At 47.4% G+C, this 24,672-nt stretch overlaps 1 protein-coding gene across 1 annotated transcript in view; it reads left to right on the forward strand.

Annotated features, from left to right (window-relative positions):
• The window catches only part of LOC119388208 (mediator of RNA polymerase II transcription subunit 14), a 103,222-nt gene that overhangs the window by 67,333 nt on the left and 11,217 nt on the right, over window positions 1-24,672 (forward strand). Inside the window, exons 26-32 of the mRNA XM_037655873.2 lie at window positions 1,262-1,338; window positions 2,037-2,154; window positions 7,285-7,569; window positions 8,165-8,315; window positions 16,183-16,410; window positions 20,786-21,036; window positions 21,546-21,728. Coding sequence (XP_037511801.1) covers window positions 1,262-1,338; window positions 2,037-2,154; window positions 7,285-7,569; window positions 8,165-8,315; window positions 16,183-16,410; window positions 20,786-21,036; window positions 21,546-21,728 — 1,293 coding nt within the window. The remainder of the gene's footprint in view (window positions 1-1,261; window positions 1,339-2,036; window positions 2,155-7,284; window positions 7,570-8,164; window positions 8,316-16,182; window positions 16,411-20,785; window positions 21,037-21,545; window positions 21,729-24,672) is intronic.

Genomic DNA, 24,672 nt, shown 5'->3' on the forward strand with positions numbered 1-24,672 from the left:
CGTTGCAGTGTGCAGTGAAGTGTCGCTGGATGACATTATCGAAACTGTGCGTCCCGACACTGCGGGAACTTCCGACGAGGAAGAGATGGACGACGCTGCAGAGGCTAGCGTGTCCGTTCCGACTTACGCGGATGTGTTGTGCTACGTCGACCACATTCGGCGGTTTGCTTGCGCACGCGATGAGATCGGCGACTTGCTGCCAGATGTTGCAGCTATCGAAAGAAAGCTGATGCGTCGTGGCTGGGCAAACTCTCAGAAGAAAATCACAGATTTTTTTAAAAGGTGAGAAATAAAGGTTCGTTCACACCTCCGATAAAATGCGTGGTTGTCATTTTTTCAATTAATTTAATCTACGTTCCTCGGAGCAGCGTACGTTTGTGCCGCGGACTTTCTTAGGCATTATGTGCCCGCTGTTGTGGGGCAAAAATGACCGTCACTGCCTATATTCTCGGTTTTTCGATTATACGACGCCCGGATTATACGACGATTTTGCGCGGTCCCCTGAAAGTCGTATAATCGAAGTTCCACTGTATATATATATATATAAAAGCCACAAAGAAAAATAATTCAGAAAAACTTTCCGACGCGCAGAATCGAACGGGCGACCTCTCGCTTCGCAGCGCGCGGCGTTAGATGGCTAGGCCACGAACAGTGCCGTCTTCCAGCCTGCTAACGCCATTATATACACCATTTACTTCAGCACGCTTTCTTAGTCACCACATAGATGGCGCTATGTGCACATGTGACGCGCTCTAAAGATTGTCGCCCCGCTCCTGCGAATGCGTTGCTCTTTGCCCTAGAGGGCGTGGTCGCCTTCGTGCATTTATCTCGAGGAAAGAAGGGGCGCCCGGTGGGGTGGAGCAGGGGGTACGAAGGTCACTGCGCTCGCTGCAGTGGCCGCGTTTGCGAAAGGAGAGCGCTGTTCAAACAGAAATAAGTAACAACTGTGACAATTAGTTTGCGCTCGTCCTGTGAGTACCTGTTCGTTCGTTTCGTGCGTCCTGCTTTATGTTTGAGCAGTGCGCTTCAAGTGTCGAGCTGTGATGCATTTGTTCGCGCTCGTCCTGTGTGCATTCTTTTCGTCCGTCCCTTGGGCTCGAGCGACACGCTGGCAATTTCGAGCTGCTTTCTGTTCTTTGCGTTACATTCCAATTTATTGCTATCGCATTCATTGCTTTGCCGTTGCGGCGAAACTGTGACTTTTTTATTTTTGCGGATGACATGTGTTGATGTAATAACAGTTCCTCCCAATTATTTACAGAGGCCCCAAGTGCCAGTGCAGACGTTTGTCATAATTCCTCAGTCATCGACTCATCTTCGCCTTGTATATAGAAACACGTATCCTTTACTGCTTTACGGTGTCAAGATTGAAATGTTTATGTGCAAAATATTGTATTGGCAATAAAGTACTGTGCTCAATATAGCCTGGGTAGCAGCTAGCACTGCTGTATGTCTACTAGCCATTTTCTTAACTTTGTATCTTTCTGTCATGGGAAGTCTGAGCAGATTTCTTTATTAAGTGCCTTTCTTTAGGACTTGTCTTTTTTTGTGTTTGTTACAACTGTCGTTTTACAACTGTTGTTTTTTAATTTGACAATTAAGCAGGTATAAAGACAGTCAGATGAAGGAACAGTAATTTGACCAATGATGTTCTATTTTACTACCAAAGTGCTACCCAAAGGGAAAATGTACTGCTAGAGCAAAAAAAAAATCAGCCTTATTTGATGCTTGACATTGCCTAAACAACCCATACAGCAGCACTGACTTGTTTTTTTTTTTATGATCATTTACTCAAGCAAAAGTTCATTTTGTCAGTTTTTGCCTCGTGAGATCATAATAGTGCTTACAGATTAAAAAGAAATGCGAGTTTACCATTTCTTCATGACTTTTTTCTTTTGACGTAGGTGCATTCTTCTCATATGATGGATTCACGCAAAAGTACAGCTTATTTGCATGAGACAGTGCTTACCCATTGCCATCTTGGAATTTCAATGATGACTTGTTGAGAGAAAAGCTTTCTTAACCTGTGAGCGCAGTTATGTCCTCGACATCCAGTGCCGACCTGAGGGTTTTGTGGCAGTCAGAGATGGCGCATACAGCAAATTTGATAAGACCAAGGCTGTTGAGGACTTCACCCCAATTCAGGGACTGAGGGTGAGTGTAGCAGGCTTTCTGGAATCCCTAATTGTTAAGACATAGGGCCACATTCTGAAGCGCTTTTTACCTCAGTGGGGTGCCTTAACTTCTTGGGGATGCCTTATCATGTACAGTACAAGCTCGTTATAACGAAGCGGGATATAACGAACTAATGGATATAACGAAGCAATCGTAATTCCCCTTGAAATTCCCATAGACGCCCATGCATTTAAAACCTCGTTTTAACGAAGCTAAAATTTCCTCGCAATGGATATAACGAACCTTTTTTTTTCCCACCGAGCATTTACTGACCATTTTGGTAGCCGGCAAGTCAATGTTTTATAGCGCGCGACGGTTTACGTCCCATCACGGATGCGGTAATTCAAAACTCGCGCCTCGCGCTCCCGAGGAGCCGCCTGCCAACACGCGCGAGGGTGCGCGTCTGCCTGCCTCCCCTTCCACTGAAACTCGTGGACCCACCCGCGCACGTCACCCGGCGACCCGGCCTCCCCTCTCCCGCCCCGCGGAACTCGTGGACCCGCCCGCTCTCCTGTAGCGCGCGTGGACCGCGTAGACTGCGTGGACGGCGACCGCGTGAGCGCGGGCCTTTTTGCTTGTCGTTCGCTGCGTGTGCATCAGAACAGCGTTTCTCTCGGTTCCCGCCGCTAGACAAGAGATGGACGACGGCAACGGCAAACGAAAGCGCAAAACGATTACAATCGAGCAGAAGGCGGCTATGTTGAAAGCCGTTGAGTCCGGCGTCAAGAAGAAAAAAGTTGCCGAAGATTTCGGCGTAGCGTTGAGCACGGTACCGCAAGCGTGTAATCGACCGAATTCTACTCAATATGAGCACGAAGCGCGAGACTACAATCGACCTCTACATGGCGATCAAGATGCTACAGGCTGCTTGGATGTCTGTAACAGCAAGCACGATCGCCAACTGCTTCCGGCATGCCTCATTTGGCGTCAACAGCGGCGGTGACAGCGAAGATATCGGTGCTGCCGCCAGTGAGGGTGTCGCGGGTGACCAAGACCTGGCGTCGTGGGACGCTCTCCTTGACGCCGGAGTTGTGCCCGACTGCGACACCTTCTGCACGTACGTCAGTGCCGATGCTGACGCGGTGACAACCGAAGAGCTGACAGAGGCTGAAATTGTGCGCGCAGTGACAGGGGTGGTGAATGACGACAGTGACGAACGTGTCGACGACAGCCCGGAGTTGGTGAACCCGATGTTCCGACGTCCGCGCAAACGCTGGATGCGGCAGACCTGCTGCGCCGCTTCTTCGGCGCTCACGATGACGGCGAGGACGGACTCGACACAGCGGCAGCGGCCGAAAAAGCCATCATTCGTCTGAGGAAGACACGGCAGAAGTCTATTAAGGTCTATTTTTCTGCTAAGTGAGCCGCCAGCTGGTGTGCCGAGTTTGGCGTGAATAAAGTAGCAGTTCTTTGCTGTTCTTTCTTTTTTTTTCTTTTGGTAGTTTTTCTCCGTGCGACGGCCGTTTTTCGTTTGCGTGGCGGGCTGCTGTGGGATTTGGTGGTCAGTACATCCTCTCTTGCGTGCTAATTTTCGGTAGAAATGGATATTGGCTATAACGAACTAATGGTTATAACGAAGTAATTACGACTCCCCCTTCAACTTCGTTATAACGAGGTTTTACTATTCTGGAACACTTTTTACTAAGGCGCCCTCACTGAGGCCTTCATCGGTGCTGCCTTCAGTTTAGTGCTAGAGCAATGTTCGTACCACATTACCATGCTTCTCATATTGAAAGGTTGCTTCTCTGTAGTACGTTGGAAACTCTCTGGTCTGCCAACAAGTGGCAATGGAACCACAACAGCGTGCTGCCGCCGCCAGCTAAAAAAAAAAAAAAACACACAAACAAAGGAGTACTGTACTTCGCTGGCTGACACCAATATCGAAGGTTTCATTGAATTCATGTTACTTGCAAACAATTCCCTCCAACACCTTCAGCCAGAAACCCTCTGGAGCTGTACAGCGAGGAAGAATTTTTGACCAGATATTGCTTCTCGAAGCAGTCTGTTGTGCACATACTGAAAGAGCTGTGTCTCAACAAAATTAATGATAAAAGAGGAGAGCCTCTTTTACCTGTGTCTGAGTAGACCCAGGGGTGCAGCTGTAAGCAGTGCAATGTATGGCCAGGAAACACCCCTTTCCATTTCTAAAATTGTTGGCGTGCTCTTGCACTCGATTGTCCAAACATATGCCAGTTTGACCCATGTAGGGGATTCTATACAAGACGCCCCTCGTACTTGCTATATATAAATCAGTTGTGATGCTTCACTTCATAAAGGGGTCCTTGTTGCCTTGTAGGAATGCTTCTTGATAAAGAGCAAAGCCTGTGTGGTGAGGAAAAAACTACACTTACCCCTATCCGATCACCTTTTGGTTCTTTTGCACCGTCTGCTTTCAGGTGATCGTAGCTTCACCACTGTCGTCCTTTCTTTTTCTGTGTATTGTTATTTTCTCAGCTACTGAGATAAGTAATCTGTAGGGTCCGCCTAAGGCTTTTGGGGAAGTGACCTATGCCTGAAAGCTGGCACTTGTGTGGCAGCAGGACCGGCTTAATGCGTTGTGGAAGCAAGCGTGAACACTGGACCATTTGACAAGTTTAGTCCGCATGGATGAAAAGGGTACGAGTGGTTTGTTGACGCGTGGTTCGTATGTCGAGCAAGCATGATCTGTGGTGAAAGCGAGCTTAAAGGCCAAAGAACCAGAAGGAGTCCTCATGTGGAATTTCATATGTTATCACCAGGGGGAAAAGACATTCTTCAAATATTCCAACCATTTGTGACAACTCCAAATGCAACCCCGAGGCACCACATTGTAAAAATACTAGTACCTCGTCCACATGTCTAAAGACTCTCAGAACTTGGGTCCTTGGGAACCGCTGCTGCAGGATTCTGTCATTTTGCTAGAAATGGGTCGCTCAACAAATGCGGAATGCACGACCCAGTAGACACGCACTTGTTCTGAATGTAAACATCATCATTTCCTTGGACAGATTCAAGGTAAAACTGCACCAAATTGAGGAAATTTCCCACACTTAACCCTCCTTGGTTGTGAAAATCAATCTGTCCCATGTCCTCAGTGCTTTAAAGGGTATTTATTACTCACTCGCACATAATGAGCTGTTGGAATGCATCACTGAAATCATTGAGTGCCAATGTTTCAACACCATCCTCTTTTTGCCTGCTGCAACAGCTGAAAGTTAAATGAACAGAAAAGGTGTGCACCTAATAATAATTGCTAGTGTTTTACATGCAGAAACCACGATGTGATTATGAAGCATGTCATAGTGGAGGGCTCTGGAAATTTCGACCACCTGGGGTTCTTTAATATGCACCTAAAGCTAAGTAGACGGTGTAAGGAGCGGGATTCGGCGGGTCTCATTACGGTAGCTGGCCCCCAGCGTCGTCCATATAGCCGATGTTTTCCAGTGAGGAGACACGTTCATAAAAAGGAACATAGGTTTAATTACATAGTTACTAGAGGAATCAATTCTTTTAACCTTTCACTCCATATTTCACATTTTTGTACAAACGTCTTCGGCTGTTGTAGCCTCGCGTCCGCTAGCACTGAGACACTGGGGAAGCGGTGACAGCAGCTCCCACCAATCCGGTGTCTTGCCGTCTCAGCGCTCTGCCCAGCAGAAAGGCGGGCCACTCGATACATCCATTGATGAGAAGCACGGTTGAGATGTCCAATGGGATTCACAGGTGCACCACACAATGAAGACTCCCACGCTTTGGCGACTCGATTCTGTGAGTGCCAGGTGAGGAGGTCGAGTTCGGGGGGGGGGGGTCGTACACTTCGGAGAAGATGACGGCGACTGTCTTGAGCACCTGAAAACGCTTATGTTTGCGTTAAGGTGAAGACAGGCCCTGGTTCGATAGGAACCTTTCCAGTGGCTCCGTCTCATGTTGAGGCCGCCTCGCAGGAAGGGGCGATTGTGACTCCCCTGTCGGGCTTCTGCATAAAGCACGACAATGTGCTGCCTCGCTCGCTCAACCACAGGTGCATAGCAGGAAAATGTGAGGCTCAGTGCCCCCGTCCAAGCGCTGATCCTGGGGGAAAGCTTTCTGGTTGACAGGTCCATGCACAATGGCGTCTGCCATGATGAATTTTTGGTCCCAACTTAACAGTGGGCCTCAAGCATTTTCACCTCCATTGAAAATGTGACCACCACGGCCGGGATCGAACCCGCGACTTTAGGGTCAGCAGCCGAGAACTGTAACCACAGTGCCACCGCGGTGGCTAAGGCTGTGCATTATATCTGTCTTGTGAAGTAGCAGTGTACACATTATTTATCGGTATGCATAAAAAATATTCTTTATTCTTGTTTGAAAGCGAATGTTTAGTGAATATTTCACAGCTGCCCTCGAACCCAGACTTGTGAACACGCACCTTACCTTACTGAGGCGGCCATTTGCAAAAGAAGGTTGAAGGAAGCTTTTATAATGTGCCGGAGCTTTCAAGGAGCTCCTTTATGTAAGGAGGCATTAAGCGTGCCTTAAGTAAGGTAAGGAAATGGTTTGAGGTGAGCGGCACTTCAGAATATGGCCCTTATTACAGACCTGCAGTGTACATAAAATTTTGCTTTTGCTGTACTTAGACAAAGTGATTGTTTTCAGGGCATTTAGACTTGTCTTCATTTAACTGTTGCTTCTAAACAGAAAGCACACTCAGTGGTACTTGGTGCGTGTGGCTTGCCTCACTCTATAGCACATTGCTACTGACCTCCAGGACTTTGTATAATAAGTAAAGGTAAAAGTTATGTTCCTACATTCTTTGATGCCTTGTGATGGGGGGGAGGGGGATGTGCACTTTTTGTTTCTTCAACTTTTTTGTCATAATGTGTCGGGGCTTATTTGGGGTAATAGACAAGAAATATTGACTCTGTGTGACTTACCAGCAAGCACATTTAGTGAAGCTCCATGTAAGTAAAGTGGTCCTGTTATGTTAATGCCCTTGAGAGACATTATCTCTTTAGTTTGAGTTTTTTCCCATAATGCCTTTACTCCTTTGCATTCCCACGTGAGGTTATGATCACTTGGAGTTACCTCCTTTGTGAGCGCATTGTGCACTGAGTGAGTTAACAGTGAGAGTTCCTTTTTTTCTCATAGGCTTTCCTGAGCAAGTTTGTGGACGAGAGTGCATGTCAGCTACGAAGGCGCTCCCAGTCAGAGGATGACAATCCTCCGTCACCCATCCCTACACTGGAAGGTATGGATTCCTTTTTGGGGCCCGGGCTGCGGCCAAACTCTCCAGCTCAGCGTGGGCAAGATAGCAGTTCAGCTGCTGCTGCTGCAGTGGCCGCCGCCACAGGTGGACTGCGCTTCCATCATCCTATGACGCCGCCCTCCAACCCTCACACGCCAGCTTCACCACACCCGTCAGTGTTGTCTCAGGTGAGATGCCTTTGAGGGTGCTCGCATGTTTGGAGCTTTGATCAAGCAACCATCAGCAGCAAAACACTTCAAGCTCTTTGAGGCAGCATCATAACGTGCACATCAGTCTAGATCAATGCTATTGCTAACCACTGCAGTGGCTTTCAACGTAGCCTTTTTTTCTCAGGATGTTGTAGTCGTAGGTGCAGGCTGTACAGGTATGTGGGTTATAGACTGAAAGATACGGTGTTTATTGTTGATGCTGTGCCTTGTACTGGTATGCAAAGATGTTGACAGGCCATCAAAATTTGTAGGATACCATTTGCTTGCCTGCCTGAGGCACTCTTCTGGCATTTCTTTTTTATAGACATAGCAATTTTTTATCTTGCAGTTATCATTGTGTATTCTTAAACGAATACCGGATATAAAGAAAGTATTTTCAATGCTGGTGTAACTTTGTCATTATGACGTTAGTCTATGGTACGTTTCTCATGCTGGTTGAAGAACCAGTTGGGCACAAAGACACTTGAACCAGATTTTTTCTCTAGTACCTTCAGTGCAAAACTCCATGGTGCACGGAGCTGCTATAAGATATTTACTGTGGTCCCTGATGCAGGCACAGAGCCCTGGGCACCTTTTTGGTGCTGGCTCTCCAGTGAACCCCCTCCATGCACCCTCGCCGTCCTTTCTGGCTCCATCACCTTCACAAGTGCCCATGCCAAGCCCTGCCACACAGGGATACATGGCTTCCTCTCAGCAGCAGCCTGGTGGGTTCCACAAAGGCTGTTGAAGCACTAACACATACGTGAAATTTGGTGCTGATACAGTTGAACCCCTTTATAAGTGACACAAACCAGGGAGCAGTTTTTGTCCCTTATATGAGGTGTCTCTTATAAGTAGGTTACAGTATAATGCCGCTGATACGTTTTTGAAGGAACTGTAGGAAATAAAACTTAAGAGCCGAGAAACGTAACAGCTGAAAAACAGGAAAAACAAAAAAATATTTAGTGGTACGGAATTTTATTTCAGTGCCTATGCTTGAAAAAACTGTGCAACGTTGCCTGGTGCGTTTACTCACGCCCGATCAGCACAAATAGTTTTATTGCGATAGCAGTTATATGGACAGTCTCGACAGGTTTTTGCCGTCGCCGTTGTTGTCGCCGTCGCCGTCATGTCCTTCCGGTATGAAGTCCAAATTGATAAGATCCCCCCACGCATTGTATGTTCTACTGCGGGTAAAAGCACGCCGAAGCAGAGTTCAAACGAGCCGGGGCCGTCGCTCGGAGGGTGCATGCGATAACATCACCCTGCTCGGGAGGCCTGCCGTCGAACAAACAGGAAACACCCCGTCCATCTTTAACGAGCCTTAAAAGACGCGAAGACGGGGGGCGGAGGTGGGGAGGGGAGGGAGGGGAGGGGAGGGGGGGAAGTGTCGCGTGAGGAGCAACTTTGAATCTCTGGGCGCGGTAACGATCGCTGGCGTGCGCTATCTTATCTCTAAAGCCATCACAGTGGGCGGCTCGTATACCCTTCTACGTGCTGCGCTCTCAACGCGAAGTGACTATGCGGAGAGCATCTCTCTCTGGAGCGTCCGTAATCTCTTACACCAGCGTTTTGTAGTTACGTGAGATTGGATACAAAACAGTTAGCTGCCAGCCTCACTTCGTGTAACACTACAATTTGTTGCTATCGCATTCATTGCTTTGCCCTTGCGGTGAAACAGTGACTTTTTCGAGCACCTGCGTGTCATATCCTTCTAATAAGTATAGTGCCTCCACAGTTGACACTAGACCTGTGTGCCGCCGCCGATGGCTGTTTTTGCTCACGCTGCTCACGTCGCCGCTGAAGTCCTGAGAATGGTCACGCCACCGCTGCCGCTGCGCAATAATTGTTGCACACCGCCGTTAGTTTTTTCTTTTAAACCAAACGGGCAATCGGGGCATAAAATACATCACTTCATCAGGGGAGCTCTTCTTGATGTGTATGTAATAGACTGTCCGTTTCAGCCGCCGTTGATTGGCCGTAGCTTGGCGAGCAGCGCGTCCTCTTTTTCCGGTTTTCTTCTGCAGCATCATTTTGATGTCACGCTTTTGCAACTCTCGACACAAATGAGAAGGATGGAATGCACATCAACCATGGCGGAAAAAAAAAACAACAGATAGCCTAACTAGTCGTTAGGTATTCGTGTTAAAGAGACAAGACGTGCAAACATGGACACAAGAGAGAAGTCAAAAGAGTGAACAGTTATTTCTCACGTAGACCGCCACACGCACCTGAATGATAGGTATCACCTCTTGCCTGGGAAAGCGCAGATAGGTATTTGTGTGTACCTGCATTTCTGCCACTGTATTATTTTTCAGTTGTTAGTGGCGCTTGTGGTGTCTTGACTACTCTCTTGTGTCCGTGTTTGCACGCCCTGTCTTTATAAAGGGCCCCAAAATATCCTCTGAAAATACAAAAAATATGCGGGCAGTTTGCACTAAGTCGTGCAAAGCTTGGCACAGTCAAGCACGGGCCCGTCGCCGCTCGTACTCCCCGTCAACCGACACGTCTAGCTTCGAGATGCGAGGTTTCCTCCTTGGGATTACGCACTTTCTTTGGATGCCCCATGACTCTTTAGACAGGATCTGGCGCAGCCAGGCTTTGCACTATAGACTGGAGGTTGTGCGCAATGTCTCCATCAGTGGGCGTGGCTTAGCTACTGCATGTGTGCGGCTTGTCCAGGTGGTGCGGTATCTGGTCGCTAGATGACGTGATGTTTGCTTCCTCTTTCTTTCTATCTTTTTTTCTCTCTCTACTTCTTTCTCTCTTTTTTGTTGATGTTCTCTCTGTCTCTTTCGTTTTTTTTTCTTTTTCTGCATTTCTTGTTCTCTATTTCTCTCATTCTTTCTGTGCTATGCTTCACTCTCCCCCCACTCCTTTCCTTCCTCCTCACCATCACATCTGTCCTGCTCATGCTCACTTCCCTTTTCCACCCCCTTGCTACACTATGCTATGCTCTGTTAGCGTGCCTGAATAGCCGAGTGGTAGGACGCGCACCTTCAGATTGAGGCTATGCGGTTTCGAATCCGGGCTTGCGAAGAATTTTTCTCTTTTTCTTTCTTTATATCTTTCTTTCTGTCTCTCTCCTTGTTTCTCTCTTTCTTTCTTTCCCTCTCTCTCTGTACTCGTTCTCTCAACCATCAGGGTTATTAGAGGCCATGCTGTGGTGGGATTTGCCCAAATTCTGTGGCACATACCCATTTATGATGATAGTTTTCGGGCACGGTCAGATACTTTATGCCGAGCTAGAACAGCTTGGCTGTTAAAAAATGAGCACGCTATTCACTCTTGACAATTCTCGTTTTTTTGGTGCACTTAGTGACGCCAGAACGGTGATTCACCTGACATCATTGGGGTACATACTCTTGATTGGTCCATATACAAGTAATATCACTTGTGAATTGTCTCCCACCCTGCTTAGCCATGCAGTGCCCTCCCGTTCTCCCTTGTCTCGCATGACCATTGTGCGCGATCAACTGATTTCGCTCCATTTCGTGTGTTTTCGACTGCGCAAGCGGTGATAACAGGGTGTAGCCGACAAGCATGAAATCCTGATAGGCTCAACGCTTAGTGCTGACATTGTACGTGTAAGTGACAAAGAAATAAGGGGCGAGGAGATATCGCCTGTAAGAAGGGTAGTGAAGGCGAGGACGAAACCAATGGAAAAGGCGCCGGATTATTTGATTCTTCCAACGGACGAACTCTTTACAACGGAGACAATGCAGCTCTTCAGAAAAAAGGCGAGCTCGCATCTACGGTTTTTCTATATTTTTTGATTGCGACAGCAATTATATGGACACTCTGGACAGGTTTTCAACTTCGCCATCATGTTCCGCATAAAGTCCAAATCGATAACATTGCTCTGCGCATCTTATGTTACACCCGCGAGTAAAAGCTGGTGAGTGCTGGCGAGGAACACAGCTGAAGCAGAGATGAAACAAGTTGGTCATCTCCATTGCACGGAGGTCGCATGCGATAATATCAGCGCGCGTGTGAGGCCTGCCGTCGATTGCTCCTCAGCCAGGAAGGAAACGCCCCGCCCGTCTTTCGCTGGGCGAAGGAGCATGAAGCGACACTGGGGGAGTGGGGGGGGGGGCTACGTGGCTCTAACAGCAAGTGTGTACGTTCACTATAATGCCGCGGTCAGGAGCGCCGGCGCGCGCTGTCTCGGCAGATATTCAGCAAACAACTTGTATAGAGTGGAACTTCGATTATACGACTTTCAGGGGACCGCGCAAAATCGTCGTATAATCCGGGCGTCGTATAATCGAAAAACCGAGAATATAGGCAGTGACGGTCATTTTTGCCCCACAGCAGCGGGCACATAATGCCTAAGAAAGTCCGCGGCACAAACCTACGCTGCTCCGAGGAACGTAGATTAAATTAATTGAAAAAATGACAACCACGCATTTTATCGGAGGTGTGAACGAACCTTTATTTCTCACCTTTTAAAAAAATCTGTGATTTTCTTCTGAGAGTTTGCCCAGCCACGACGCATCAGCTTTCTTTCGATAGCTGCAACATCTGGCAGCAAGTCGCCGATCTCATCGCGTGCGCAAGCAAACCGCCGAATGTGGTCGACGTAGCACAACACGTCCGCGTAAGTCGGAACGGACACGCTAGCCTCTGCAGCGTCGTCCATCTCTTCCTCATCGGAAGTTCCCGCAGTGTCGGGACGCACAGTTTCGATAATGTCATCCAGCGACACTTCACTGCACACTGCAACGTCGTCGTCGGCACCAACATAGTCCGCGAAAGGTCCAGGCAGCTCCAGGCTGCCGAACTCTGGCTCATCATCAACAGGCAGTGCAGCTTCACTGGTAGAACAAGCACCACTTCTATTAAAGCCGCAGTGCCTGAAGGAGTTGGCGATAGTTTCTGGCGTGACTGCATCCCATGCACTAGCAATGTAGTGCATTGCATCAAGCACAGAAAGCTTCTTATCCAACTGCTTGCGTTCCATGCCCGCCAGCCGACGCTGCACCAGAAACTTCCGATATTTCTGTTTCATGCACTTGATGACGCCAGCGTCAAGTGGCTGCAGCTGGCTAGTGCAATTGGGGGGCAGAAATACAACTTTCACATTTCTCAAATGCGACATATCTGATGGATGGCATGGCGCATTGTCAAGCAGAAGAAGAATCTTTCTGTTCTTAGCCCCCATTTTGGAGTCCAGCTGCTGCAGATATGTAGAAAACATAGCAGCCGTCATCCAGGCTTTCCGGTTGAACGTGTACTGGCACGGCAGCCTTTTCAAATTCTTGAAGCATCGCGGCTTCTCAAACTTGCCGATCACGAGGGCAGGAAGCTTTTCAGAGTCGTCTTCATTAGCGCAAAGCAATACGGTAAGACGCTCTTTGCTTCGCTTACCCCCGTGACAGCTCTCTCCTTTGAATGCCAATGTCTGTTCTGGCTGCATATTATAAAATAATCCAGTTTCGTCCGCGTTGAACACGTCGGACGGCTTGTATTCCCGTATCAATTCCGGCAGCAATGCAGTCCACTTTTCTACAGTGTCGGAGCTGACTGACGCGCTCTCTCCACAGCAGCGGCTGTACACAACTCCTCTGCGTTTTTTAAAGCGATCCAACCAGCCATTGGAGGCTTTAAAGTCGTCAATGCCGCAGCGCAATGCAACTGTCTCAGCCTTCTCCTTCAAAATTGCGCCATCCACGGCGATTCCTGAACTGCGGGCCTGACGCAACCACTCAACGAGGGCCTTCTCCATGGCAGCATATTTGCCATCTTTCGCGGCCTTCCTGTTCAGGCCGAACTTTGCGGCATTTAGTAGGATGCTGTCCTTCTTCGCGAGGATCGTTTTCAGCGACGACTCGGGAATGTTCAGGTCACAGGCAATGCTGGCCTTTGTTGCTCCGTTCCGCTTCTCTGCCTCCTTGATTATGCGAAGCTTTTCTCCGAGCGTCAGCGGTTTTCGGTTCCGCGACATTGCGAGACGCAGCACTCGCAACCAAGAATTCGAAAGCTTCCTCGCACACCAATGTCCGAACACAGAAAATTTTGCACGTGGACACAGCAGCTGCGGCGCAGCACAACCAACCGATGAGGCAAACACGTGAAGGAATGGCTGAATGGCAGCACGGCAGTAGGCCTATTCGATTTGCAAGCTTCGACCAATCGCGAGCGGCTAAAACGCCCCAGCCCTCTGGTAGCCACACAGCGGCGAGTTCCGGTTCCCGCGGCTGTCGCAAACATTGGCTCAACAATCGCCGTTCAACACGTCCGGTATAACGACACGAAATCTAGTGAAAATTATCGCATACTAGAAAGCGAGCTCGAAATTATCTGCCATGTTATCTGCTCACAACGGTCACTACAAAACCACCCAAAAGAAGAGAGAGAAAAAAAAAAGGCGACAACGGAAGTGCGCAGTGCAATGCGACAAAACGAATGCGCTCCAGCTGGCTCCGGCCAACGTTGGCTCTGGCTAGCTATGGCCGACCGCGTGTTGAAAAATTGAAGAGGGCCTGTGGTGGCAGCGCGGATACGAACTCGGTTCCTCGGTTTCCCGACTTTTTTCGCCCGGCCGCAGTGTGTTTGCGTGCCAGCCCGCGTCATCGTAGGTCTTTTTTTTTCTCGGACAGTCCAGCGAAGCGTCGTACGAGGCGGGGCCGGCGTAAAATTGCGTCGTACAATTGAGGTTTTTAATACATTATTTCTATGGGGGTTTTGCCGGGACCAAGCCAATTCGTCGTAAAATGCGGGTCGTCGCAGGACCGGGGGACGTATAATCGGAAGTTCCACTGTACCTTTCTACACGCTGTCGTCTCATCGCTTCGTGCTGTAACCACTGAGATGACAAACTGCACGAAAACTGCTTCTCTGCTGGGAACGGCCGTATTGCAGTGAAGATGGCAATGAAGAATTATGGCTGAGCCTTTTGTAATGGGTTGGATGTTTTAAAGGACCACTAGTTACATAATTCGCATTGTGTGACGCCCGGTCGTTATTTCACTCTCCCACCACGCTTTCTAATGTACGCTAACGTGAGAAAGAGATAGAGAGAGGAAATTAACTTTATTGAGACCCTGCGGAAATGGATCATGGGAGCCTTATGGGCTTCCTTGGCAACCAATAGAACTGCACTTGCGAGGAACCCACTATGCTATAAACCATCATAATTTTTGTGAAGTAGGGAAGCAGCCACTACGCAATTTTTTGTCATTCTGTGGAAAACCGTGGTACCTGCTAAACACCTGTAAGGCATTATGTGCACTTTGTTGATGCTGTGGCATGACGATGAAGAATTATGGAAGAGCCCTTTGTAATGGGTTGGAAGCATTCGACGACCCACTTGTTGCGCAATTCACATTGTGTGACGCCTGGTTACAGAATTCGCGTTGTGTGACGCTTGGTTGTTATTTTACTCTTCTACCACGCTACGTTACATATGTTAATGTTCCTTCTCGACATGAAGCCTGTATAGGGTCTTTTTGCAAAGCAATTTCAAGCGCCGGCATAGCTCTGAGGTAGAACACTGTGCTCCCACGCAGAGGGCCCAAGTTCGAACATCATTTCATCCTGGAATTTTTTTCTTATTTCTTTTTTTTTCCTTATTTCGAGCGATAGTGGTTACGGACACCGGCAGCGGCGGCAGACAACTACGGCGCCAAAAACGGCCCTTGTTGATCTCATAACAGCTTTCGCTGGAAAAGCATAAAATGTGTCACAATGAACGCTTCAATTTAAAGCCATGTACTGTGAATACAGAAATTTTCTTATATATTTCGGTTACTGATACAGTAAAAGCTCGTTAATTCAAACTCGAAGGCGACTGTATAACTGGTCAAATTAAGCGAAGTTCGAATTAGCGGGCGGGTGCTAGAATGAACGGACATCACACCACAGTGCGCTGGCAAAACCCAAAGCCACCTCTGGACTCGTTATTGTGAACTAGGCGTTACTACACGTTTGCGGTAGGTGATTTTGTAAATTAAGTTCATGGAGCTCTAACAGCAAACAGAATTAATTGATCAGTCAGTGATATGCCAGAAACAAGCACCAACATGCATTCATGTGTGCAGTGAGCCTTAATGTGAAATATAAGACACTATTCATGCTCCAAAACCTGTTTATTTACATGGCAGAGTTAATGCAATCAGAATTAAAAGTGATCACTAATTTGCATTTGTTTGTCTTTCTTCTGTCTCAACTCCATGAGCATTGTTTGCTGCTTGTCCAAGAGCTCCAGCGTAGCGTTCAAATTCTCATCTGCTGAGAAATGCTGCTGTATTGTTGTTTTGCATCTCTGGTAAATTTGGTTTAGTTTGGTTTTGCAACACATTGTTATCACTCTGGGCCGACTTCTGCGAGGAGCGATGAAAGCCAGGGGGCTCCCAGTTCGAATTAATCGTTGTCAATACCAACACATTCAGGTTACCAGTTTTCCCCCATAGATATAGAGCTGTGTCGGGACCAGGGTGTCAGTTCGAGTTAACTGTAAGTTCGAATTAAGCAAGTTCAAATTAACGAGCTTTTGCTGTACTGTTGTGAAGACAAGCTTAGCGCTATAAAGGTTGAATTTATCTAGGAGAATAATCTTAAGAAGGTAAACATTGTTCTGCTGTGGTGCAGGTAGCCACCCAGAGGGTGGGTCTCCCTTCCCTACACCGGGGGGCTCCACAGGTAGTATGTCATTGTCGTCACCCGTTCCTGGTACGTGGCCAGGCAGCCCTTCAGTACCACGGCCATCCCCTCGCCTGGCACCATCGCCACATGCACCGCCTTCAGTAGGTGGTGCTCCCCTGCACAGCCCCCAGACTTGTACACCTCTTGACCACAAGCCATCTTTGCCACCTCAAGGTGAGCTCCTCATTGCACGTGATTTTAATTGCGTGTGTAATCAAGAAATTGATACACATTACAGTTCTGCCCACAGTAGTATTCCTTTTGCACCAACTTTAAAGCATTACAATATGCAGAAGGAAGCACATCATATGGGTTCAAACGTTGTTTCCTTTGGGCATGTAATCTTGAACCTCCGGTAAAATATCGTATATAATAGCATAATTTGCGCACTTTCTTTCGCAAATTTAGGGTGCGCAAATTACGCGGAGATTTTGCGAACACGTTCGAAATAACGTGCAATCTATAGTCCTAATGCAGAATATACCGTATAAACGCGTGTAAGGGCCGCACTTTTTTTTCAAGAAATGAGGGCCAATTTTCAGGGTGCGGCCCATACACGCGACATTTTTTTTTTTTTAAGTAAAAACGCACCAGTTAGCGAACGAAGAGCGTTTATTGCAGTATACGACATTTCTTGGAGTCCGAGATGAGATTGTGTGCTGTGAAGCGCCGTCACCCCACAAGCAGTCATCTTCCGTCGATACCGAGCTCCACGCAGATAGGGTCCACCCAAGTACACTCGCCAAGGCTAATCCCTTCACACGCAGCATGTCCGTTGTGAGTGCAAGACCATCATTCCGCACTTCAGTCACATAGCGGAGCAAGTCTTCTTCCAAATCGGGAAACTTGCACTGCTCTCCTCGGAAAGCGCGCTTAGTGCTGTTGGTGTTTCGCAAGGCTTCTTTTTGAGCACACCAACGTCGAACACACTTCTCGTCAATGTCGAATTTTCTGCCGGCGGCACGTTTCCCATGCTCGAGAGCATACTCAATCACCTTCAACTTATAGCCAGCAGTGTAGCTATTCAGGTACTTGCCCATCTTGCCAAAACGTGAACGCCGTGTAGAAAACAAGCTAGCACGAAGGTCATCGAACAGTGCAGAAAACTACAGCAAATGGCTGGCTGAACTAAAGTGAGCTTTAGCTGAACTGCACAAACCGAACCAATCCGAACAACGCGAACGCCATTGACGCCATGCCAAAGTTGGTGATGCTAATGCCGATATGGATAGCGCCGATAGCGCGTTTGTATAGAGATGTGAGAAGCTAAAGATAAAATCCTCCTTTAACCTTTAGTTGGTGGGTCTATGAATACTAATTAAAAAGTTAAAATTTTTAGCCCACTTCACGAACATCTTAACACGAATAAAATCCAAAAATATATATATTCTTGCGCCATCTATCGACTACGCCTAGAAGCTTACGCGCGCGCGCATTTTGAATACGTATTGATTGAGGAAAGTGTGGGTGCGGCTCTTACGCAGATTTTTTTTTTTTTTTTAGAATATGCACTTCAAAAAAACGGGGTGCGGCCCTTACACGCGTTTATACGGTACATTAAAAATAAAATAAAGTATCATGGCACAAATGAAGGGCACTTGTTTGTTTAACAGAACACATACTTGCACCAGCCATATTCAGTCATGGTCTAGTCAAAATCACTGTCTGAGAAGTTCGTCGCAGGATTGACGTTGTGGCTGCTGTCACCGGCCTCACAAAGCACATCGTTCTCGTTTCCGTTGAGTGCATTTGATAGGCCCATTTAGTTGAAGCTCTTCTCTGTGATGCTGGGAGAAACCGGATCCCATGCTGAGAGTATCCACGCACAGTATCTACACGATCTTTATTCTCCCAGTGGGAGTGAGCCCATACTTTCGTTCCACTGGTTATCCGTTCGACGCACGTCTTGTGCACATAGTCCTTAAATGATTTACTTAACAAGACATTGAAGGGCTGCAGAACGGATGTTAGGCAACTTCTCATGTCCCGCAACTTCTTCTTCACGCTGTCCACGAGATGGCCTTTAAAACTGTCGAGCACCGACAGCGATGGCAGTCGCTGCGAAGCACCTCCCTGGTCGCTTACCCCAGACAGTGTCGAGCCAGTCCTTCATTAATGCTTCACTCATCCAAAAGACTATGTACTCGCAACCCGTTTCGTGTAAACCCGTTTCGTGCAACCCGTTTTGTGCAAAAAGTTCTGCGGACGACACCCTTGATGCTGGCTAAAAGTTAGGGGTGCACAAATTATGCAAGGGCGCAAGTTATGCAAGTAAGTACGGTACGTCTATTTGTTCATTTTGAATACTTTTAAATATCGGAAATTTTAAATTCGTATTGAAGCAAATGCAAAAACATTTGAACCTGGATGTAACGAAATTGACGAATGTCAGCAATATTTCGTTGTATACAGGTTTTCGTTACATGCAGTTTCACGTGAAAACTAAAACAAGATGGACATCACTTCAGAAGATATCACCTCTCCCATTTATTCAGAAGGAAGAAATTGCGTGATTTTGGCTTGTGTTTTCTTCATATATGATGACATCAAGCGGCGCTCCAAGGAAGTTAATTCATGCAATGCAGCGTCATCATCCTGTGCGCCGGTGGCACGATGCAAGACGTCCAACACGTCCATCCCTTCCTTCGCGGTAGGTGTGGTAAACAGTGGATCTTTTTTTCTCTTATGCACCTTCGTCGTGACTGCGATCTTGCACTATTTCATCCTTTATAGGAGGCGTTGTTTCAACAAGTGTCGAATTTGACATTTCTTCAGTTACATACGGCGTCATTGTCAGCAAACAAAAATACTCCAAGTTCAACGTCATCGGGCACTCTCCCGTTCGCACTTAGTGCATCCAATAATAATTCAGTTACATCCATTGGATTCGCAGGCTCCTCTTCGCTGTCGCAGATTCCAGCTTTGACGACCTTTATTTGGGTCATGATGCACAAGCATCGCTGCCGGCAGAGGCCGACTCACCGCTAATGATCTTCCCGACAACTCCGTTTCGGCTCTTAAATCCTTGCAGCCAGCCGTTGCTAGCTTTAAAGTCGTCGTGACCCAGGATGCAAGCAAAATCCTTTGCTTTTTATTGTAGGATGGCGCCGCTTATGGGCATGTTTCGAGCACGTGTGTCCAAAAACCACGTTAGCATGGCTTTGTCCATATTGGCGTACATTGACAACTTCATCCTTTTTTTTCTTTGAGCTTGTGCCCGACTACTGCACTGTGGGTGCGGTCTTTTGCACTCAAGATAGTCGTCAGGGTGCTGGCAGGAATGTTGAATCGCGCAGCGGCATCCTTCTTTGCATTGACGATCAACAGCTTGTCCTTGAAAGACAAAACCTTGTGCTTTCTCGCTGAACTCATTTTCGAAGCGAGCAATCACTGTGAAAAACGTGCAATAGACACTGCTGACGTTGACACTCGCGTTAGGCTCGCGTCGCTTCTATTCACACACGCTGCAACGACAACAGAACACGCACAAGCCTTAAAAAAACAAACAAAATCAGGTACACACAACAGTGACACCTAGTGTCACGATTCGCAAGCAAAAAAAAGGGGGGAAAAACTCAGGTCTGCCACAGAGCGGCGTTAGGGGAGCTAGCAGCTTTCATCATCATCATCATTGCAGCACACTGGATCGACTGCTCTGGCTCACTGGGCTCGTATGCGTTCCTCTCGCAATCGCCGCTTGCCTTTATTTATCCGAATCTTTATTTATCCGAGCAGATCTACTACTCAAAATAATGAATGATGAGCATGGAAAATTCGTTACACTCAGGCACAGGTCGGCAAAATGTGTGGCGCTCATTCAGAATCTTTGATGGAATATATTTTGCCCTTGGGGCTCGCTCAGACTCAGACTCGCAAAAGTTTTCCTCAACCGGACTCACTCGGACTCACTAAACTTTGTCTCAGCCGAACTCACTCAAACTCAAACTCACCAAAATATTATTCAGCCGGACTCACTCAGATGCAGACTCGCGGCTCAATCCGAGTCTGAGTGAGTCTAAGTCGACTCTAGAGTGAGTTTGCCGACCTATGCACCCATGTCATTTGCCACGATGCCTTTGTTACACGGAGGTAAAAAATACATGGGCTTCTATGGGGATGGAGTTGGGGAATGAAAAAAATTCGTTAAATCCAGGATTTCATTAAATAGAGGTTCGTTACATCCAGGTTTAACTGTACTGCAATGTTCGTTTGAATGGTTAAAGCATTCGAACACTCACGCCGGCCTAAATTTGAAATATATGCGTTTGAGTATATGTGTACCTTCAAATAAAATCTGGTCGTTAGTCTGTGCCTGTGTGCTGTCTTTTGTTGCCCTGTTCTTTAACACTCTCACTAATAAGTTTCATAATAATCTTGTTAATAATGTAACATAAAGCTCGCTTTTTTTTTAATACTTTTGCTATAATAAATGCTTGATTGATGTAGTAGCCTAGTGGCTATGGTGGTGTGCTTCTGAACTGTAAAGTTGCAAGTGGTGGTTTTGCAGATGAAATGCCAGAATTGTGTTTTTTTTACTTGCTCTCAACAGGATTGGGAATGCCTGGAGGTGCTTCCCGAGTGCTTCCGCAGCGGTCGTGGGCTGCGGCCATACCGACCCTGCTTTTACACAAGGCACTTGACTTGGCTTGTCAGAGTGGGGCAGGCCATGGTGGACCCATGGGAGCTGGTGCACTCATAGGAGGAGGCGCCCTGGCCCCACACTGTTCACCGCTTGAACGCTTCCTTGGCTGTGTCTTCATGCGCAAGAGCCTCCATCGTGTGGTTCAGGGAGACGATAATGTGAGTGCTACTGCCGAGAGGTAGCACTGGTGTTATGATTTACATGGCCCATTCAGCTTGTCATAAAGCTGTAGGCAAGTCTCTAGGAAAAGGAGACGACACAAATTGTCAGCATAGTAAAACTGTGCCTAAAGAAACTTCAAGCTATGTTGAATAGGATTCATTGTAAACAATAGCCTTCCTCATCTCGCACAAAATAAAATATGTTGTAGCTTGGTTTTATTTTCTAGATATAGTTCCAAAGCGTCTCCTGGAATAAAGGCACCTGTCAACAGCTGCACCAAAGTGCGTACTTTAATAGCACAATGGTTGTGCACAGTTCATTGCTGCTGACTGCTACACTTATTTTCGGAGACACCATAGGGCTACAAAATTTGTATTGACAAGGTATGTGACAAGGACGGAGTTGTAATGTTGTTGGTGACAATTGGCCTGTGCGGTGAGGATGCGATGGTAGTACTGTAGCTTTGACAAAGTGCAAGCTAAGTCGGCATTTGGGACTCTTGCAGATGACAATGTTGGCTCCAGCAGAGCCTGGTGTAATCCAGTTTCGGGCAGAGACGCTGCAGTGCCGTGTGAGCCTGAACCCTGCCACACTGCAGTCACTTCATCTCAAGCTTTCCCAGGCGGGGCCCACTGACCAGTGGGCCCCCGAGGAACTTCAGCTGCTGGAGCGATACTTTGACACCAAGGTGCGCTTGTCTAGACATTAATGAGGGCCCTGTGAGAGTTATCTGATGTGGGAGATCTGCTCTTAGTCTCTGGCAGTACAGTTGAACCCAATTATGTCAAAACTGTTTACATCTAATTATGCCTTATATAACACATTTTCTGAACATGGTAAAGTTATAACAAGCAGGAGCGTCGGCAGGATTTTGTCTTGCGGGGTGCAAAGCAGTGTTGCATGGCGGCTGGGGGAGGGGCAGAGTACTGGTGTAGCTTGGGTGGGGGCAAGTGCCGGTGTGGCTTGAGGGGGGCAAGTGCCCCTTTTGCACCCCCCTGCCGACGTCCATGATAACAAGAATATACAGGGTGTTTCAAGAAATGTGTCCGAAAATCCTCCGAAATAAGGGAAATGCAATATTTGCTCGCTACCTTCCTTTTTCTGTAGTGGCAGCCATATTAACATGAGTAGAGACGTCAATTATGCAGTGCTTATCAGAAAGAAAGCAGTCATATACTGGGAGATGGTAGTTTCCACCCACTACAGCAACTACCGTATATTGCCGATTATAAGTCGACTCCGATTATAAGCCGACCCCCCAACTTGCAACCCCTTCTAGGGGAAAAAAAAGTTGACTCCGAACACAGCCTCATGCTGCGGCCATAGCTCACCAATAAGTTTTTCAGAAGAGGGAGTGATGCAAAGAAACATTTATTTGCCCGTGAAACATTGCTTACGACTCGTCATCGCTTGCGAGAAGGACGCAGTCACGGTCATTGCCATCGTGTGAGCCACTGCTGCTGCTCGCCGTCAGAATGGGTGCCGGTGGTCGTGAACCCAATCTTGAACCGCCTCCTCAATGGCAGGGTATCGTCCAGACTTCGGTCCGCAAAAGAAATGGCGTGTAGCAGCGCACGCAAAGATCTTGGTCCTTTGTTTCCCTCACGGACTTTTCCGACACATCAAACTTGCGCCCTGCTTCACCGTTGCTTTCCGACTCTGCGTAGAGGATCGCTTACCTCTTGAAAGCAGCGCTGTACTGTTGCCGGCATAGCGGTGGCATCTTGGCGTCCGTTTGGCAGCGTCGAAAATTGCGCACACCACTGCTCGCAAGCGAAGCGAAATGCAGAAATGGAGAACAGGCGTGAGTGCAAAAAGACGCGAAGACACCTTGTGGGCGCATATGACTGGTCATGTGGTTTAGTTCCCCGCGAAGTGTTGCCAGCCCACACGGACGCCGATGGTTTGTCAACGAATCGTTTCTATTGTATGAAAACAAAACTGCAGGGCACATCGCAAGGTAAATTCCTCTTTATTTATAGAGCATCGTTTGCCCTCTATCAAAGGTTTGAAATGCTGCTTTAGAGACCGTGTTTCCCAAGCAGTTCGCATTAATGCCGCGCGGCAGTGATTTTTAAACACGCTCCGTAGTTTCGCCTCGCGTGGTTTCGCTATAGTTTCGCGATCGTCGTGGCAGATCGCAAAAATTTCCTGCTCCGGAAGCGGCGCGCGCGTGTTGGGAGATAGCTGTAACCGTGACTCCGCCGCCTCTGCGGCTGATGTTATCGATGCGTCGAATAGCAGGAAATCCGAGGACGACGACCTTTTGTCGAACCCCACAGATAAGTCGACTTTATGATTCCGCGTATAGGTCGACTCCGATTATAGGTCGACCCCCGAACTTTGGAAGGCCATTTTATGAAAAAAACGTCGACTTATAATTGGCAATATACAGTAACACTGCCATGCACAATGGAAAGATTTTTCGTAGGCAAATAAACATGTTTAAGCAATATTCTCTTACTTGTACCAGCACACCGCCAGTGGAGTGACATACCCATAGGGCCAATGGGGACGTTTTTCCGCTTCCGGCGACGGTGGCGTTGCCTGGGAGCTGTGGTACTTGACTGGATTTCTGAAATCAGCTGGAGGCGAGCCAATCCGAAAGGAAAAAAATCCAATATGGCCACGCCCGTTTGCGGTCGCTTGCTCGCTCGTGGTGCCGCCGGCCCCGCAGCCGTGACGTCGGTTCGAGTGTTTGCGCACTAATTGCTGCTGCACTGTCTTCTCTCTTTATTGCCGATGTATGTACGTAATGTGTGTAGTTGTTTTTCTGCTTTGTTGTAGCTTCTGTGGTAGCATGGCGAATGGTGATGAGCAGCACCGTCGCGGCTGCATAGCAGCCGCTTTCGGCGCTCGCTTGAGAAACAAAAAGCGCACATATCTTTCTTCACATGACATTTTATTGAAGGAAACGTAAATTGCTGCACGTTTAGACAATATTTGGGCTATAATATCAGTAAAAAAAAAAACGAAAAGATTCAAAATACTGCTGTGGTAAAGTAATGTCGAAAGTTGGGCGAGTTGGTGATAGTTCATGATTATATATGAAGCAGCACACGATGACAGGCACAAAAGGAACAAAAGGGACACCGCTGCACTCTCAACTAGTTTATTTCGCAGAAAAACATGGTTAATATACAACAAGACGGTGTACCACGTGCTACAATGACGTCCTGTACATCCTGTACATCCTATCCTGTACAGGATGTACAGGAGGAGGAGAGTACAGACTATTTATACTGTGTAGAGGAGTAAGGATGGAAACAGGACAGAGTATAGACTATTTATACTGTGAGATGCCAAAAGCCATTTTCGCTGCTCTATCTCCCTGTTTCTTCATTTTGCATTTGTGCAGCGTGCTGTCAGTTCATCCATACCATGTAAACAGTGCACTCAGGCATTCTTACTGTAAAGCATGCAAAATGCTACTTTATGAGCGCAAGCTAAAAGCATTTTTTTTCAATAGAGTACATTTCCTGCATTTAAAGTTTACGTACAGCAATTGTTCTCATGGCACTGGTAATTGAAAAACACCTGTGGCATTTATACGTACTGTTCTAATTTCAGAGAACAATGTGCTCGAGTGTGCAGGTGTAGCATACAAAATAGTATTGCTGTTTGTTTTTATT

The sequence above is a fragment of the Rhipicephalus sanguineus genome, chromosome 3 (assembly GCF_013339695.2).
Source record: "Rhipicephalus sanguineus isolate Rsan-2018 chromosome 3, BIME_Rsan_1.4, whole genome shotgun sequence".
Taxonomy (NCBI): domain Eukaryota; kingdom Metazoa; phylum Arthropoda; class Arachnida; order Ixodida; family Ixodidae; genus Rhipicephalus; species Rhipicephalus sanguineus.